Genomic DNA, 18,828 nt, shown 5'->3' with positions numbered 1-18,828 from the left:
GGGGGGGGGGGGGGCAACTTATTTCAAAAATATAAAGTATATGCACATGCAAGTGTACTGCAAGTTAATAAACACGTTTGCTGACATTTGTTTTGCTGCTGTTAATGTTAACTGTCTTGATTGATTTCCTCTGCTTTAGGATTGCTATATATATATATATATATATATGTATGTGTGAATGAAATGAAATAAAGTTATTGATAAATTAATTTAATTACAAGAACTATAACTGATTGAAAATTAGTTATTAGTAACTGATTTAATTATCTGATTATTAATATAGAAAAACAATATTATGAAAAAGATCTATGAATTAATTATTGAATATATGATAAAAAACTGATTAAAACACTAAACTAAAACCTTTCCAGTATATATACTGAATCGGTTTTAGTATTTATATGTATATATTTATAATCCTGTTGAGCAGGGATTATATATATATATATATATATATATATATACTATAAATGTATATATATATACACACACTATAAATATATATATAATATATATATATATATTTATAGTGTGTATATTATATATATATATATATTATATATATAATCCTGTTGAGCAGGGATTTTAGGGACGGAAGCAGCAAGAGGGGGCGGGGCGGGAACAGCCGTTGACACAAACAGGAAGTCCTTTGTATGGTAGGCCATTTCGGAGACCGCACGGTCTAGCCTTTGCGGTCCTCAAAGGACGCGGCCCACGTAGACCGCGAAGGCTGGGTCCTCCGTAGGATGCAGCCCCTGAATTGAGACACAGCTAGTATTTCTGGCCCGGGTCCATCGCGTAAGTGCACTTCTGTACCAGTTCCTGGGCGAAACGTTTGTCCCACGTTGATGACGTATAAAGCGGTCTTTTCCTTTGTCCGTCTCACAAGCGGGATTTCGTTTATTGTAAACAATGAACAGATTCGGCCGGCTGCCATCGGGACATGCAACTGAAGAAAAGTACGAACAGTGGAGATCGATACGCTCGGTTAAAATGAATAATTAAATAAGTAAATGTAAACTAATATGCAAAGCTCCTGGTTAGCTCCAGTCGTATATTTACAAACGTTTTATATACAGCCATGTTCTCCTGAAGGAGAATGTCTTTGTTTGTTTCTTACATGAATTAATGGCTGAGAGGTTTGTATTTAACAGTATATTGTTTGCATCTTGCAATAAATATTAATATGTTTTTGATCACTTTGTGTTGTGTCTATTTGCCTGTTCTGTTCAAAAACTATGTGTTTTGAGGCACTGCTGGCCTTTCAATGTCATTACATTACATTACAGTCATTTAGCAGACGCTTTTATCCAAAGCGACTTACAATTCAGATTCTATCACATTTATATCATTTCTAAATGCTTTGTAAGGCATAGATAGTCCTCACTTTAGATGAGGTCACACAAAATACTTAACTAACGAGTAGTAACTACCTTAATAAATCATGAATTAATCATGAATTGCAGTATTAATATGCGTTTATAAAGCATATATTAACATAGTCCCTAACCATTATATATATAAATGCATGAATAATGTACATCTAAATAAGTTATTAATCATTTACTAACACTTTATAAATTATCTTATTAATCATCTACAACTCCTTAATAATTGGTTTGTAAAATATATAATACTTCATTTACAAATGGGGAATCCATCATTTATAAAGTATGAAAACACAATAATGAAACACATAATAGACGGGCTTATTCATCAAAAATAAAACATTTACAACTGTTGTTATGAACTGCATGCAACCAAAATTTTACAATAAACTTTCATGAAGTGAAAACACACTGTGAAAGGGTTAAAGTTGTAAGACAAAAACTCGGACAACTCCCAGACCGGGAGACAACATTATGGTAGGGACCTGTCAATCACTGTGTAGCCCCGCCCTAAAGCATACCCTGCTTTATGGTCTATTTGACTCTAAATGGACCATAACTTACTAAATGAACATCATGCTGTATTGAAGAAGACTTGAAACTGGAGATTGAGACCATAAACTCATGTTTACAATGTTTACTGAGGTAATAAATCAAGAGAGAAGTAGAGTCATTTTCTCATAGACTTCTATACAACCAGAGGAGTCGCCCCCTGCTGGCCAGGAGAGAGAGTGCAGCTTGCTGCCTGACCCATGGCAAATATATACTCAATAAATAGTTATATTAAAACTGGAAAGGCAGAACTGGGTGCTTTGACAGGGCCTCCCAGGACCAATACATTGTTGTAAAAAAGGGAACACTAATTAAAACAATAATATGAGGTCATTAGGAACAAATTCAATTTAAATTCAACGAGGTCCATTTAGAGAGAATTTCCTCATCAAAGGTCCAGAACATCACAATAATGTCTAACTTGTTCTATGATTTAGTTCCATATATATTGAATTAGCCAACAGTTGTATTAACGTCTGTATGTAGTCAACAACTGACTGTTAAATCAAATTCAATTTTAGGTTCAATTGAATAGTATCTCAACAGTATTTATTGTCAGATTTCAAACTGAACTGGATGAATTATAAATAATACATAATCTATTAATAAATAAATGTTCTCTTATTTCAAGTAAAATAAGGGCCGGATTTAAAAAACAATACATGACAGAAAGCTTTTAACAAATGTGACTCTTATAAAGTAGTAGAATAAAGTAGTTCATTTTAAAAAATGTAATTTAACTAAATTGTCCTGCAGCTGTAAATTCAGTTCATTCAGGCTGAAGTGATGTCAATCAAAAAAAACATAATATTATATTCTTCTGATCTAGTTATTAAACCACTTGTTTCAGCTCTATTCCTCTCTGTTAACATCATTGAATTCACCTGTTAGGATTCTGATCATATTGGGCTCTTAGATTGTTTATTATCTGTGACTTCATTTCAGATGTGAGTGGGTACGTTTGCGCAAAAGATGTGTTCTTTGTCTCGTAGTGTCACATTACCGCTTTTAATTATTGCAAAGGTCTCTGAACACATGAGACATTCTGGTTTTAAACTGCCCGTGTGAAGAATGAACCTATAAGAGTTTGTTCATTCTTGGTTAAAGGCTCTAGTCTCTCTGGTCTCTCTGACCACTTTTCTCTTTTTGGAGAACATCATGTGAAATAACTTCTCTAACTCGCATATTATTCTCCAACAGGGACCCAATTGCTAGGATTATGGATACGAGCATTTTGGTGATTACACACAGTATAATAACTACAGGTGATGGGGGGGACATTTCTTTCACTGCACGATATTGGAGCGTTGAGGCAACCTGCCAGAATCATTCCATCTCCTGTGTGTTCTTCACCTGATTATATGAAAGCCTTTTCATACAGCACCACCTTAATGTTGCTCATGCAGTGCAGAATGACTGAGAATGTGATTGGTCAGTTTATGACCTAAACAACATCTGTAACTTGTTGTTAAATGTCTTTACGATAAATCAATCGAGAAGTACGATTAAATGTCTTTATATATGACAATAATTTTGGTCATAATAATGGTTTCATTGTGATATAGGCGTTGCATCAACCAAGCTGGTGAGGCGGTCACCACAGTCAGGTTGTGATGGCTGGTGGTTGCATATTAGGGCTGCACCCGAGCGCTAAAAATGTGAACTGATGTGAAGCTCTGCAAGGTCAGTGCACAATGAGCACAGTTAGTTGATTAGTCAATCGGCTCATAATCATGTGGGTTTACTTGATGAGCAGCACTTCCCCAGTCTATATACGTATATTATATATATATATATATATTGCTTGTTGCAGTAAGACACTTACGGAGAACTCTGTGTGGGAAGGTAAAATAAATTTCCTTTCAGGTCTCTAACTGCTGTGTAAGCGTTCACCGTGAATGTGTATGGATTTATTGATCCGGTACAGTTTTTAAGTGCACAAAGACAGCTTTTGGGAAGTGTTTTGCAAAATGCTACAACCTCTAAGTCACTCCGAACATCTATCTGAAGCCAAGACAACCTGTCTCGCAGAAATGATGCATGCAGGAGAGAGAGGAAGGAGATGAACGATTACAATTTAAATTTTACGGATGGTCCATCGATGTCCCTCATCACAGGGCCCATAGAGCATGCTGGTAGTTTCCTTTGACCCCGCCTCCCAGCCCTTGATCCAGACTCGTTCTCATTCACATGAACGGAGAAAGAAAGACACTCTGGATCCAGCTATAGTGCATTTCACAACATTTAGGACACAATGGTTTAAATAAGAGCTATTTAGGTGTTTGTATTAGGAAGTTGGGTTGGTGTTTCTTTCCCTTTGTAAGTCTATGGGGAAACGTTGTTTTGGGCCCAATGGCACTACATGATGGACCCGGAAGTTGTTATTCCACTGTTTGGCCACTATGGGTACATTTCATTTGACATGTCCTCGCTCCTCACTTGAACCAGAAGTTGATCTGCTCGGCCATCTTGAAGGCCGTCTTAAAAGGTCTTATCTCTGCCCTTAGAGGTGAGGAGGGATCTCTGAGGAGCCATGAGCGAGGAAACACGCGGAAGTCTTTTAATGGCCGACACGCCCCCTCATTGTTTATCAGTTATTGATTGGACGCTGCAGCCCTTCGGCTATTTCTCAACGTCACTGACGTTTCATACCAGAGTGAGGGGAGAGCACAGATCAAGTTTTATGTTTGATTTGTTTTCTGATCCACCAGGTCCTAACAACAAAAGGACCACAAACAACTTTCTACATTTATTAGAAAGATTTATTTCATGATAACTTTTATTATGGATACAATTAATGTCAGCAAGAGCAGCAGAGTCTGTCTGTTTGTCATTTCCATTCAGTCACGTGAGGCTGATGATTCCCCAGCTTTAGGTTTGATATGAGTTACATCATTTCAATTTTCCCCAAAACATTGAGCCTACTAGATAATTTCCAGTGTTCAAAGGACACCATAATCATATTCTGTTATTGAATAATGATTTCAAAATAAGAATATCAATAACTACAGATGCACATAATGATTAAATAACACAAACACATTCTGCCAGTAGAAATGGACACAGTACACAGTATCAAGACAGAAAGCAGGCTACAGAGAGAAAACACTCTGCTGTGACAGTGATGATAGCTGAGTGTCTGTATTGGTACAGACAGCTCACATGTTTGCAGACACAAAAGTCTCCACAGCTATTAAACTGTCAGCTGATCCAGCTGTGATCAGCTGTCATCACAAACAGACGACCCTTCACGTAAAATAGACTGTACTTTTATAACGTTTTTCTTGTCTTCTGACCACTCAAAGCGCTTTAACGCTACATCATTCACCCATTGACACCCATTCATACACTGATGGCAGGGGCTACCATGCAGGGTGCCACCTGCCCATCAAGGCTATCTAATCATTCATACCCTCCTCCTCTGATTGACGGACAACCTTGCTCTACCACTGAGGCACAGTCGCCATGTTAAGATTCAGAAGAAAGGACATCTCATTTCTCTAAAAACATATTTCCTCGTTTCCTCTCTCCTCTCATGGTTTCCTTGCGTCTCTCCATGCATCCCTGGTGGGAGGGACTAAGACATAAGAAAAAGATGCAAGTGAGGGAAATGAGGATGTAAATAAGAGACTTGGGATGTACCCAATGTAGAGAGACAGTAAGAAATGTTCTGTAAATTACATTAAATTAAACTTTTCTGCCATTGAACCAATTACCAACTATTAAGTCATTACAAATCAAGATTTATCTGCTAAATATGATGATTAATCATTAAAGCCTGAATCGAAATCCAAATCAAACCAAATGTATCATTAAATATACATTTTGACTTTTAATATAATGTTGGCCAAAAAAGTCAAAACCTATATTTTAATCATCAAGCATTAGCTTTAGCATTAGATAACCTCCACAGATTTGCAATCTTGCGATCACAAAAATGTATTTAGATGTTGGCAAATCCAACCTTCATCGTTTTTTTTTTAAAACACATTTAAGGTAGAATAGAGCAGATGTCGGGCGCCAGTCGGTAGCTTCATGTCACCTGATTCCATTGAAAATGACTTGTAGCTTCTTGCTAATGGCTCATACTGTGAACACAACATTAGTGTTCAGTAGTTGTTGATAGTGAAGATTACATGCCACTTACCTTCCATATTTCTTAAAGTCGTCAGTATCTTCTTACCGGTTTAATGATCTCTGTCTCTGCTGTTATTACAGTTGTCTGGGTTCATAACATCATCCGGAGGCGCTCCGTGAATTTCACACAAGCCACACGTTGGCTGGTTTACTACAGCCGTATAAACCCCAAATAATAATTGTATTCCTTTCCATTCTCGTACACTGGGCATGCGGGTGCCGGTATGAACAGGAAGTTGCTTAGTTACAGAAAATACAACAGAGTATTATTGTACTCTTTAGTAATATGAGGTCGTGCTTGATACTGTGCTTGGTCAACACACGTCTCTTTCTCGTTTCGTTGTAGTCTGTTCTCACTCGTCGTACTGGAGAGCATTTATGATTTTGTTCCTTTACAGTTTCTTTGTGAACTTCACAATAGTTGTGCAGAACAAACTAAGCATTGATAAGAACCGTAAATTCCTCCGTTGTGTGTCCATCGCCCTCTTCAAAGCCGCAAACCATGACTATGTCCACTCCGTAGGGCTGATAACGCTGCAGGACACGCCCCTCGATAATCGCTCCAATAATAGCTTGCTTCCTCCGCATGTTGGACCACAGACCACTATTCTGTTATATTAAATGGTGCTAAGAAGCAGTTTGTTCTCTCTGCTTTGTTTTGCATACATTTGCTCATCAATAAGGAGAACTTTCACTCCTACATCAAGCAGTTCAGGTGCCAAGAAACCCATAAACTTCCCTCATAATGCAATCTTATTGAATGTGAACCTCAGAGTTGCAATGTTCCGCACATCCATGTACTCATTTCTGTTTCTCTGTCTATTTTTCAGCTTCTTCTCCAGTCAGGCAAAACCTGAAGGACTATGACGGATAGAACATCTCCCATTTCAAGGTGATCCTGCTGGGAAGATAAAACTTTTGTGACCCGTACATCCTACACTTCCTCCAGAGAAATGAGGACTATCTTGCTGGGCATTGTGTGGCTCTGTCTTGGCCTGTCCCTGGATGCTTGGTCTTTAAGTGGACGGCAAATAGAGACAGTTGGTGGAGAGGGAACTGAAGAAGAGGTCAGAGGAGAGAATCTGCTCAAAAGAGTGAGACGAGGCTGGATGTGGAACCAGTTTTTCCTGCAGGAGGAGTATACAGGAAGCGATTACCAGTACATTGGCAAGGTAAGAGCTGTGCCACTACCTCGACCTTTAGTTACATTGAACGCTGACATAGTCCCATATCAAATGAAATCACCTTGATTATTTAGAAACACCCTTATTTGTGATGTTTTTATTTTCTGCATTTCAGGTATTATCACTATGAATGTATTAGGGGTGGGACTCTCTAGGCTCGTCACGATTCGATTCCGATTCAGAGGGCTACGATGCGGTTATAAAACGATTATCGATTCTTCTTGATGTATCCAAACTTATTCAATACATGATTTATTTTTTCTCATTGTGGCTACCTGCTATTTTAGCAGCACCCTCGTATGAAAAAAACAAACATAATTCAGCATGTTCTGAATCATTTGACGTAACAAATGAGTGATACAGAGTTCTCCTTATAGGCAATGACCCTTCAGCTCTCAAACTAAAATAACGCTTTCTCTGGAACATGTGGTAAAACTATACATACAGTGAGAAAGCGTGGTTACTGTGACACAATATTCTGTGGCAATGGATGCCCACACCTAGTGTGTTACTTCTATCCTACCCACTTTCCTCAGTGACTTTAGCTTTGGTTTGGTTGTAGAATGAGAGTATCGCTGTGTCCATAAAAACGTTGAGATGAATGTTGTCTCTCGTTTCCAAAGTGTGCAACATAAGCGCGAAAGCTTTGATTCTCAATGACTGAGTAGGGGCGCAAATCCTTGCCAAAAAAGGAGCAATCGACTTTGTGATTCCGAGTTGGGCGGAAGAAGAAGCGAAATGCTTCTAAGCCGGGTGGTGCCGGTTGGATTGTATCCATATTCGGCTGCTCAAGCTCAGCCGTCCTCACCAAAACTCTGCTAAAATTTAGCATAGCTTAGAACGTAAACAAGACGCATGTGTATTATGTTTGTTGCGTTCAGGGGCAGCGATAAGGAACGGACAGCCCGGTGTCACAGAACTGTTTCAGGCCATCATAACGTTGAGAATTAAGTTTAAAATTTCCGATTATTGAGTTTCCTGCATCGAGTCATAATCTTTCAAGAGACAATCGCGGTGCACCTACAGTAAGAATCGACTTTTTCCCCCCCATGCCTAGAATGTATGCTAAGTTAATCACTGTTCACACATTTAGCTCATGACTTTGGTGCTTGTAAGCATAAATCACCCCTGCTGAATATCACTGCTATAAATCATTGAAAAGTTTGGTCCATTAATTCATATTTTTGGAGGTTTTTATATTATTATGTAACTTCCCAGTTGTGTTCCTAATGTATAATGTGTTAAAATCTGGACATTGGTTGAAGTACGTATGTTTTCATAAAAATGCCATTTTGCCAAAAACCGTGTGATCAGACATAGTTTCTGCATGATGACATTGCTACATATTCCTTATCCATAGTTAGTGTGTATTATTATTATTAGTTGACTCAGCTAGTGCTGGCTTTCACATTGTTCATAAGCTTATTGATTAGCTTGCTGTGCTGAAGGTACGTAAGTTACTGCATTTTGCAAACAGGTGGGCAGGTGTTTCTGTTTCAAAAGCCCAGTGAAGAACTCAGATGGAGTCGACCTTTAATATAGTTCTCATTTGAAGATTCACATACAAAAAACACAGTTAGCTTTTGAGACTATGTAACTTTTGAAAGAAGATACCATAGTTTCTCTTTTTACAAATGAAAAGTTGAACTCTCACTGCTACAGCCTAACCTGGGTGGTATGATCAGTGTTGTTTGGAGGCTATTGTTAGCTACCATTGGCAGACTACCGTATAACTGATATTACTAAGTCATGTTCCATAGGCTCGCTTTGAAGCTGCACTAATACACATTTTTATATGCACAGTAGCTAGTGTTCTCCAGAGTTTTACTCAACATTTTAGAGGAACTTATGAGTCTCACTGCTCTTCAAAAGCAAATCTATGAACACAGAAATGTATGGGTTTATATAGCGTACTATATTTCCCTCTTGTTCTTAAAGCCACTATGTGTAGAATTGTAAGATTTTCAACTTTGTCGCCCCCTGTAGTTAGGAGTCATTTAAAATAGCCTACATCAGGGGTCTACTGTCTGACTTTTAAGAGGTTAAAGATGATTTTTGTACATGCCATTCATCTTAACCTAGAACCGATCAAAGCCACTGCTTTTTCTGCAAAATGTCTTGACTATTTTTTTCAGAGCCATCTTTTGCTCTGCCGATTATAAATGTGGGTGTGGCTGCTTTGCTGAATGTGGAGTTTCTGAGGCATTGTCATTATGTTTAATCTATCAAAATACTCAAGTTAATGTAATAAACACCATGTGCCTCATACTAATTATATTATACTAAAAATACATATTTTTAAATGGTAAATGTATTTGTATAGTGTATTCCATTCGTAGTAATAATTAGGTCTGTGATGTTCAATTACCTTGTGATACTGTGGAGTTATATAGGAATTTTACATCAAACTGGCTGTTCTTTTTAAAAGAGGAGATTCTATTAGTGAAGTTAGCTCACAGTGCAGCGTGGAATAGTTGGAGCTGTGCTGTTTGATCAGTAGCCAGATGCCGGCAGCTATTGTGCTGCTCTGTATGAAGCCTGCTGTCTGACAGCAGCACAAAAAGAAAAGAAAAAAACAAACAGCAGTTTGAAAGAAGTAAACACCGAGAGAAACGAGCGATTCAGCAGACTTTCCTCCCTGCTGGGGTGTTACCTGCATGCTGGGGGCTTCAGATATGCGTTGGTGACTAAAAACTGGTTTAGAGACACAATAGCAGGGACGGCAATGTGTTCAGTAGAAGCAAACATTTGTATGATTTTCTTTTACTCCTGATACCATGGAGTGCAGATGTTTAATAATCGTCTAATACAGAATATTTATCCAATTCTGATCAAATGTATTCATATTCAGTTGCACTGCAAGTATTACCTTCACTCTGCTTGACATCCTTTTCCATGTAAAAAAAAAAGCAAACAACAAATAAACAATTTTGGACCTCAGGTGAGTTCATTGTATTCCAGTCCAGCTGAAGGGTCAGATTTATATACTCATGCAGTTAATTACAGGGATCTGGGAATAACACAACAAACACACAGGACAGCCACGCTAACAGCCATCACAGTTTACAGATTGACTTCCTGCTTCCACACTGACCCACTGTACTTACTACAGTTGTGCATGCACAGTTTTCTGGTACAACAGGGGATTATTACTGACCTTTCAGGTCCTCTCATTTAAGCCGTTTTCTCGTGTGAGCAGTTGCCCTTTCACGCATGTAGCACCAGGGGGCAACCTCAGATTCTGAAAAGTGATGCCAATACGGAAGTACCTTTAGCTTGAGAAAAGAGCAGGAGGCCTATGTTTGCTGCTATGCACACAGTTTTTTTTTATTACATTTAATCTTCCATTACAAAACTGGATTAAAATACTGTATTTCGCAGCTTAATTTTTTCTATCGGTATGATATCGCTTTATAAAAGAAAAGACAAGTTGAACGTGAATGTGTTGGCGTGAACAGAACACTCTGCCCTGGCTGGATGATGAATGAAGGAAACTGATCCACTGCTTACAAATATCTTTGAAGTACAGACTGACAAAAATTTGCCTTAATGAGAAACAACGCTAATTATTTTTGAAAATTTGATTTACAATCTATACCAATACAATGAAGTGTGGTTAAATATAATATGAACGTAGTCTTAAACTATGGTTAATTACCTTTAATTGTAATGGCAAATATATGTAAATCTAGACATTAAATTATTTTATGGGAAAAAAGGAACCAACAGAAAAAAACAGAACATATCCTTTAAAAAAAAAATCAGTTTTATCTGTATGGTGGAGCTATGGTAGCGGTGAACGTGGTGACACATAAGGATTCCAGAAAGCATATACAGTATTCTTCTCTGGATAATGTGCTGTGGTGAAATGCCTGCTAGCTCCATCAGCTCATGTTAGGTGAAGGCATGGAGGTGTTGCAGGCCGGCAGACCGACAGATCCAATCCGACTGACCACTGCTGGAGAGAAAAGGCAGTGAGGGGGCGTAAAAAAAGGGAGGGGAGCAAAGGAAATGAGGGAAGGAAGGAAGAAACAGAGGAAATGTAGGATTGTAATGTGAAGAATATTCAGAGAAAAGGTGGTATTCAAAAAAAAAGTAGTAGTAGAAGAGGGGGGACAGGTAGAACAAAATGACAACAGGAAAGAAACAAGAACAAAACCAGCGATAAAAAGACAAAGAGCTGAGGGGTAAGGACTAAAAAGGTGAAACCCTGCAGGTTTAGATCGTAAGTAGTTAAAGTCAAGTCGATGCCCATTAGCATTGGTGTCCTATCACCTCTCCTGTATACATTTTATTTCTCACTCTGACTCAATTCAAATCTTCAAATTTTGTGGATGATACCGCTGTGGTAGGTCTGATCTTGTAATACTGATCACAGCTTAGAGAGCTGAAGTCTCTAGTTGAGGGGCGTCCTCATTTCAAGTTAGCTGTGGACCACCACAAAGACACAGATGAGCCTCCGTCCTTTGTCATCAATGGTCAGGCTGTGGAGAATGCTTCAAACATCTGGGGACCACCATTTCTTCTCTTATTAACTAGAATAATACTGTGAGCCATATTATGCAGAAATCCCACCAACAATTCTTCTTCCTGGGACAACTCATGACGATGAATGTACAGAGCTGTGATCTCACATTCTCCATACACAGTGTGGTATGCATGATGACAGGAAGGACCTTTAAATGGTAGTGAAAGCATAACACAACCAGTGGTCAAGATATGCCAAACATCTGTGATATTTGTAACTCCTGCATGCTTATGGTCTGAAGATAATCAGAGATGCCTGTTATCTAGCAAATGGAAAACGGTTTTGTAGTATTAAATGTAGAGATGCACAGATCCAAGCTGATTTCAGCTGATTTATTGAATCAGTGTCTAATTAAAAGCAGAACTACTTATTTCCCTAACAGCACGTATCCTGAGGGCAGCGAGGGCCCTTATCTCCTCCTCATCAATTCAGTCGATGAACTCAACACAAACTGTGAAACCTTAGAGGGTTTCCTAATGCACCAGACACTTGCAGTTTCATTTACTCGGTTAGAGTAAGTCTATGCTGATGTTTTATTCATCTTGCTATAGTATTTGTATTATGTCTATTCTGATGTGTATTTGCCATATGGTTTTTATCTACCCCAAGAACCCCCAAGACAAATTCCAATCAATGTTTAATTGGTATGGTATTACATTACTGTTTGGTCGGATTATGTATGAGGTATGTGGAACAGGCAGTTCTTCTTAACACAGCTCCATTTAACCATGACAGGGTTTCTGCATTGTAAACACAAGTAGCTTAGGCAGACCCTTTTTGGTTCAGAGGAACAAGACTTCTGTGGGAACAGAGATATTAAGTTGAAAGGAAAATCCTCTCCTTGACAACCCAGCAAAACACCAACAGGCCAAGTCTGCAGATTTGGATTTTTTTTGAAGAGGAAGAAGAAGAGTCTGAGAGTCAGCAGTCTTGTGTTATAACACCCCATACTGTGGGTTTCTCTTTTTTAGCAAAGTCCCATAACATAGCAAACTGCAGAGACCTGAACACGTAAGTCAAAGTGATTCCACATACAAGCTACAGCTCCTGCTGGATGATCTACTGCTATCATTTCTATATTTTATATAATTTTAAGAGTCCCTGCTAAAGAATGATGAGGTCCGTAGAACAGACGAGTCCTCTTACATTCCTGCAGAGGTGAAGCCCTTATTCTTATTCTCAGCACTATTCCTATTGTAATGTACTGTTAATAAACAGTTAAAAGTTCCTCACAGTAACTTTAAAGAAGCACTCCAACATGAGACATGAGATTGATGTTATCAAATCCACAGAAGATCCTTGTTGTTTGGATATCTGAGCTATTCCTAACCGCAGAAGCAGATAGGAAGTCTAAAATCCTTTAAGCAGTACCCGTTTATCTTAGCTTTTGTTCCTAGCATTTGGGTAGCGTGAAATTCAGGGGTCCAAAACAAAATTGAAGATAATTGGCCACCCAAAAGTAAAACCTTTATTTTAGATTCTTCCGAGCAAATGCTAATAAAGACTCACTCCCAACTCCTCAAACACTGATTGGTCAGTGCCTCTTCGCAACGCAGATCGACCCTCTAGGTACTCCTCGAGCATTAGTCATCAACGGGGAGGGAAGGTTTGTCAATATACGTTCGTTACTCCTGCATAGGGTCCTAAACATTTTCACACACTTTATTTTACGTCACTTGCTGTTACCGTCCACTAATGCCTCAGGAGGGTTCACTATGGAGCCCAGTGCATCCTAAAGAGCCGCTGAAGGGGGCCGCTGTGAGTCGGAGACCAACCGGTATTTGACCAGTTGGGAGTGAGAACAGGAAACGTTGTGGTGGTGTATGTTTTGAAAGTCAATATGTTTAATTGGAAAAGTCTTCCGTCTTTGGTGACTTAGTGAAACCTGTTTAACTCTAAATAGCATGGGTTCTTTTTTTATTTTGTTACCAGAGGATGAATCCTACTGCTTTTAACTGACTTAAATCTATTGTCATCATCAGGTCAAAATACTTCATTACCAGTGAAATCACAGAGCAGTTAGCATGGCTGATCATTCTTTGTCTCCTTTTTATAGTACTGGAATTCATACCATCTCTTGCATGCTAACTTAACTTACTTAGTTATACAGCCACTATCCAGCCATCATCCGTCATTTCTATAAATCATAATCATATTCAGATTATCTGAATGATAATTGGCCGACCCAAGGAAGTATAGTGGCTCTAGTCAGAGCTGAAGCACTGTAGGTTGGCTCTGTCTATAAAATTGTAAATGCCAAATAACATCAGCACACAGACTGCACTACTGTAGCAAGGAGGCTAATAGAGCTTGGGTTGTCCAATAAGGGTGTTCACCAAAGAACAACAAAATGAGTCCATAGCATTACTGTTTTAGCACTTTCATAGTAAACTCTGGGTCTCAAGATTGTAAAGAATCTCTTGGTCATGACCAGGCAGGCTAGCACAACAGCCTGCACCTGTGCCTTGATTCACACAAATAGGACACTTACACATACAGCATGTATAGTTGTGTCAAATTGAAACAATTGAGATTTAGATTCAGTTCAGGTTAAGGGTTTCCGGCCTAAGCCAGAGTTTGTAAGTAGCTCGCACCTTCCACAGGTTGTAGTGGGAGAAGTAGCAGCTATAATAGCTCACTCACACACACATATTATGCAATCAAAGGCTTCAGCCCAACACCTGGCCTGGAGGAGAGAGGCAGGAATGCAGGGATGAAAGGTGAACAGCGAGCCAATTGAGGTAGAGCGATACAGACGAAGGCGAGAGAGAGCGAGTCGGGTTATTGCTGCAGGTATCAAAGTCAAAGCAGCAGATCTCACAGCAGATCCGATATATGTTCACTGCTTCAGGCTCAACACAAACTCTGGCTTTCTGCTGCTCTTTCTTCATTTGTAGCCACAGTATTCAAAAGATGTTTTGTTGTCTCCGTCTTGGGCTGACTTTTGGTCTTTCTTTTGTGTTTCCGCCTTTCCTCTTCTTTGCTTGTGTCTTATACAAACCTGTCACCATCATCCACTGGCCTGTCTATCCTCTTTTCCCTCCATCCATGTTCCATCAGTAAGCTCTTTCCACACAGACGGATACAAATGTCTTTTTGGTCCTTATACTGTAATAAAGGTGTAGACTGACATGTGCTTCACCGGCAAAGGAAATGAAAAATGTACATGTATAAATTGGCTCATTGCATTGATTAAGTTCAGTCCACTGAGGAAGTAGGATGCTGGTGAACTGCACAGGGTAACAGTAGTTGGTAGACCGGTTTGAATAAAACTCACAAACACACATCCAAGTCCTTCAAACTAAACCACTCAATACTTTGTTTGTTATTGTTTTCCAATCCGACAAGCCTATTGGCGAGAAGATAAAGCCTCTATCACTTTCCACAAGAACGATCGACCGGACATGAGCCGACATGGAAACATGACGTTTGGATCTTTTATACTCCGTGAGGCTTTCTCCTGGCAGCACACCAACATCCTCAAAGTTCTCTTTGCCCATTTGTGTCATTGTATTACGAAATGTTGGGTGTCGAAACCCCCTAAAACAGCTGGTTGCTGTAGTGTTTATCAAACGTTACTCCAACAGGAGGAAAGCGTTTGTCGGGGACTATTTTCAGCAGCGGATTAATTTACATTTGGTGGAGTTTTTGTGTCAGCAGGACAGTGTATGTGGGATGGAGTCAAACTAAATTACAGAGTGTGTGTTCATAAAAATGAGGGCACTGATGCGCTTTTAACAACAATGGAGCTCTGAGGCTCAGAGGAAGAAGATATATCAGGATTTGATACACACACTACTTGTTAGAAGATATACGATCGTCTCTCTGTGTGTCCCTCTGCAGCTCCAGTCGGACCAGGACTACGGCAATGGCGTAGTCAAGTACATTCTGTCTGGCGAGGGGGCCGGCAGCCTCTTTGTCATCGACGAGAATAACGGGGACCTGCATGCCACTCGCCGCCTGGATCGTGAGGAGAAGGCTTTTTATATCCTCAGAGCCACAGTGGTCAACAAAAAGACAGGTCTGAAGCTGGAGCCAGAGACCGAGTTCACCGTCAAACTCCACGACATCAACGACAACGAGCCGAAGTTCAGCAAAGAAGTTTACACCGGCAGTGTGCCTGAGAGCTCTGATATTGGTAAGGAAAACTGTGACTGGTCCAGAGTTAAAATGGTGTTTATTGTTCTTTTCATTATCATTTTCATTCATTTTTCGTAAAATGATTAAAACATCTTAGGGATAACCCACCTCTTGTGATATTTGTCAGTGATAGCCATGTGGATGTGTGTCTCTCAGGTACATCAGTGATCCAGGTGACGGCTACAGATGCTGATGATGGTATGTATGGGAGCAGTGCCAAACTGGTCTACAGCATCAGCCAGGGACACCCGTACTTTTCTGTGGACCCAAACACAGGTATGTCAGACGCAGCGCGAGACATTCACAATACAACTCAATAGAACATAAGGATGCAGAGGGACATAAACATGAGAAGTATTATATCTTCCAAACACACGGGGACAAACCTTCAAGCAGTGGCGGATCTACAGAAACATTCATGGGGTGTAGAGAAATATATATATGCTGATCCAAAACTCTAAAAGGAGTTTTGCTCGTGGACATTTTCCAACCAGCCACAACTTTTCAATTCTATATATTTTTAATTAGATTGTCTAAAAATTGAGAGCCAGCTAGGGTTGTTGTAAATCATTCATGAATTATGACAACCTCAGTCAATGTTTTATTCAACATTAGTACGTTTTTCAAGGACATTTCAACTGAACATATTTTATCATGTTGTAATTCTGTTCAATGCAGTACAAAAATGTTGAGCCTGGCTCCTCACCTTTTGTAACTTAAAGCCCGCTTCAAATCTGTGGACCACCTTCTCAAAGAAATAAATAAATAAAACATGAATTTAAAAAAAGGAGAACAAATAAACTGGGCTGTAAATATGTACAATGCCACTGTCAGCTGTAATGACCAAAATCAATCAAACCAAAGTCACATTTCCTCACCACACACTTTGGAGCGTTTCTGGTGCAGTGTTGTCTCCCAGATCACCTCTCAGTTTGAAAAATGATCCATTTTGTGAACGTTAGCTAGCTAACAGTGGCAAAGCATGTCTGTCTCTACCTGATGATGTGTTGTAATTGGTGTGGTGATATTCACACTTAACTGCTCATTGAAATTGTTCATTTTAATTTGACGTTTTGTATTTATATGAGTTCTTGAGCACTTTTTAACGTTGGACGTTAACGTTTAACGAGGCTAGCTGTATCCCCTTGTTTCCAGTCTTTATGTGAAGCCTGGCTGTGTGTATTGACAAGTATGCGTGTGTGTAATCATGTGTAAATCCAAGTCTGCAACCTCCTCATCAGATGAATATGAACTACTATTGTAGATATGCCTGATTTAATCTGCCGTGTAAAAAGAAACGGATCGCAGATTCTCTTCTCAACCACCCACAAAAAACAACACAGGTCTCTAGAAAATGCAGAGCAGGATTGAAACCGAATGATTTGTTACTTTTGTTCAGGTGTGATCCGGACAGCCTTGGGTCCTGGCGACATGGACCGCGAGCAGAGGGAGCACTATCAGGTGGTGATTGAAGCTAAAGACATGGCTGGACAGAGAGGAGGGCTCACTGGAGCCACCGTGGTTAACATAACCCTCACCGATGTCAACGACAACCCTCCCCGCTTCACTCAGAGTAAGACAGCAGCATACAAATGATGAAACACACTCTCATAGAGGTCAGAAGGCAGAGGAACCATTATGTTAAAGGAATGGTGTGTAACATTTAGTCCAGGGGTCACCAACCTTTTTGAAATGGAGATCTACTTCAAGGGTACTGAGTAGTACGAAGGGCTACTGAATAACAAATTTGCACAGATCTCCTTTTAATAATAATAATATATGTGAAGAGACTGTCTGATCACATGTCAATGTTAATTATTCCTCACAATAATTATTAATAATGATTGTGTATTTTGCTCAAAATCACACCTGTTACATTTTTGTACAAACTATCACTTGAAATCATGAACTCTGTCCCATGTTTATACAAATGATCAGTTATGTATGATTGATATCCGGCCAATCCAAAGACGAGGATTGTAACCAATTAAATGTAGTTATGGAATGGTGACTGGGTCCGCTCCCTTAGTGTCAAAAAGTAAAACTACTCGCGAGCGAGCAGATGAAAGTTTTGCGAGCAGAAGAGCAGTGATAGTAGTTGCGCGCTAGGGGACGCCCCTCGCGCTCAAAGCATGGTTTTCTCCGCAGAGATATTCTGCGCGGAGTGATGTGAAAGCGCTCGCCAATATATGCGTCAATATATCTCGCCAATATATGCGCGCTGCTGTTTAATTTGCACGCGGGATCTCTACACACGGATCTTATTTGCGCTCTCGGATTTTGACAGTGATTTGCCTTCATACTAGTGCTATTTTTAGAACATGCCTTGCGGGCGACTCGCGTGGTCCCTGCGGGCGACCAGGTGCCGGCGGGCACCGTGTTGGCTACCTCTGATTTAGGGGGATTCATTGGCAGAAATGGAATATAATATTCATAACCATGTTTTAATCCGTGTTTAATCACCTAAAACTAAGAGTGGTAGTGTTTATTGTTAGCATAGAAAAAGACATTTATGTCTACATAGAGAGCAGTTCTTTTCCCACAGCGTCTAGCCATGTTGTGTTTCTACAGACAAACCAAGCAAACCAAGTTTGTCTGTGGTGAACCAGGTGAAGTAAAGATTATTCGAGTTGACGACAACTACGCTTGTTACTGTGAAGCAAATACTTTATCAATACATCTGTTCAACAAGCACGAACATGTAAACAAAAGAGAAACCTATTTCACTCTCTGTCCTCGGTCTCTCAAGTTCAAACAGAAGCTGTTTGTCTGTAGTCTGACTGTTTATCTTAGTTTGCTCTTCTAAACTTCTCTGATGGCTGAGACAAAGCAGCCAGGAGGACAGAGGACAGGAGGACAGGGGACAGGAGGACAGGAGGACAGGGGACAGGAGGACAGG

The 18,828-nt window shown here is 39.6% G+C and overlaps 1 protein-coding gene across 1 annotated transcript in view; it reads left to right on the top strand.

The window, feature by feature from the left end:
* The window catches only part of LOC116398333 (cadherin-6-like), a 57,049-nt gene that overhangs the window by 14,669 nt on the left and 23,552 nt on the right, over positions 1 to 18,828 (top strand). The window contains exons 2-5 of the mRNA XM_031874546.1: positions 6,908 to 7,249; positions 15,633 to 15,927; positions 16,086 to 16,205; positions 17,329 to 17,502. Of these exons, the coding sequence (XP_031730406.1) occupies positions 7,031 to 7,249; positions 15,633 to 15,927; positions 16,086 to 16,205; positions 17,329 to 17,502 (808 nt within the window). The 5' untranslated portion in view covers positions 6,908 to 7,030. The remainder of the gene's footprint in view (positions 1 to 6,907; positions 7,250 to 15,632; positions 15,928 to 16,085; positions 16,206 to 17,328; positions 17,503 to 18,828) is intronic.

This window comes from Anarrhichthys ocellatus, unplaced genomic scaffold (assembly GCF_004355925.1).
Source record: "Anarrhichthys ocellatus isolate YVR2014 unplaced genomic scaffold, GSC_Weel_1.0 scaffold82, whole genome shotgun sequence".
Taxonomy (NCBI): Eukaryota; Metazoa; Chordata; class Actinopteri; order Perciformes; family Anarhichadidae; genus Anarrhichthys; species Anarrhichthys ocellatus.
This window is presented reverse-complemented; position numbering and strand designations above follow the sequence as displayed.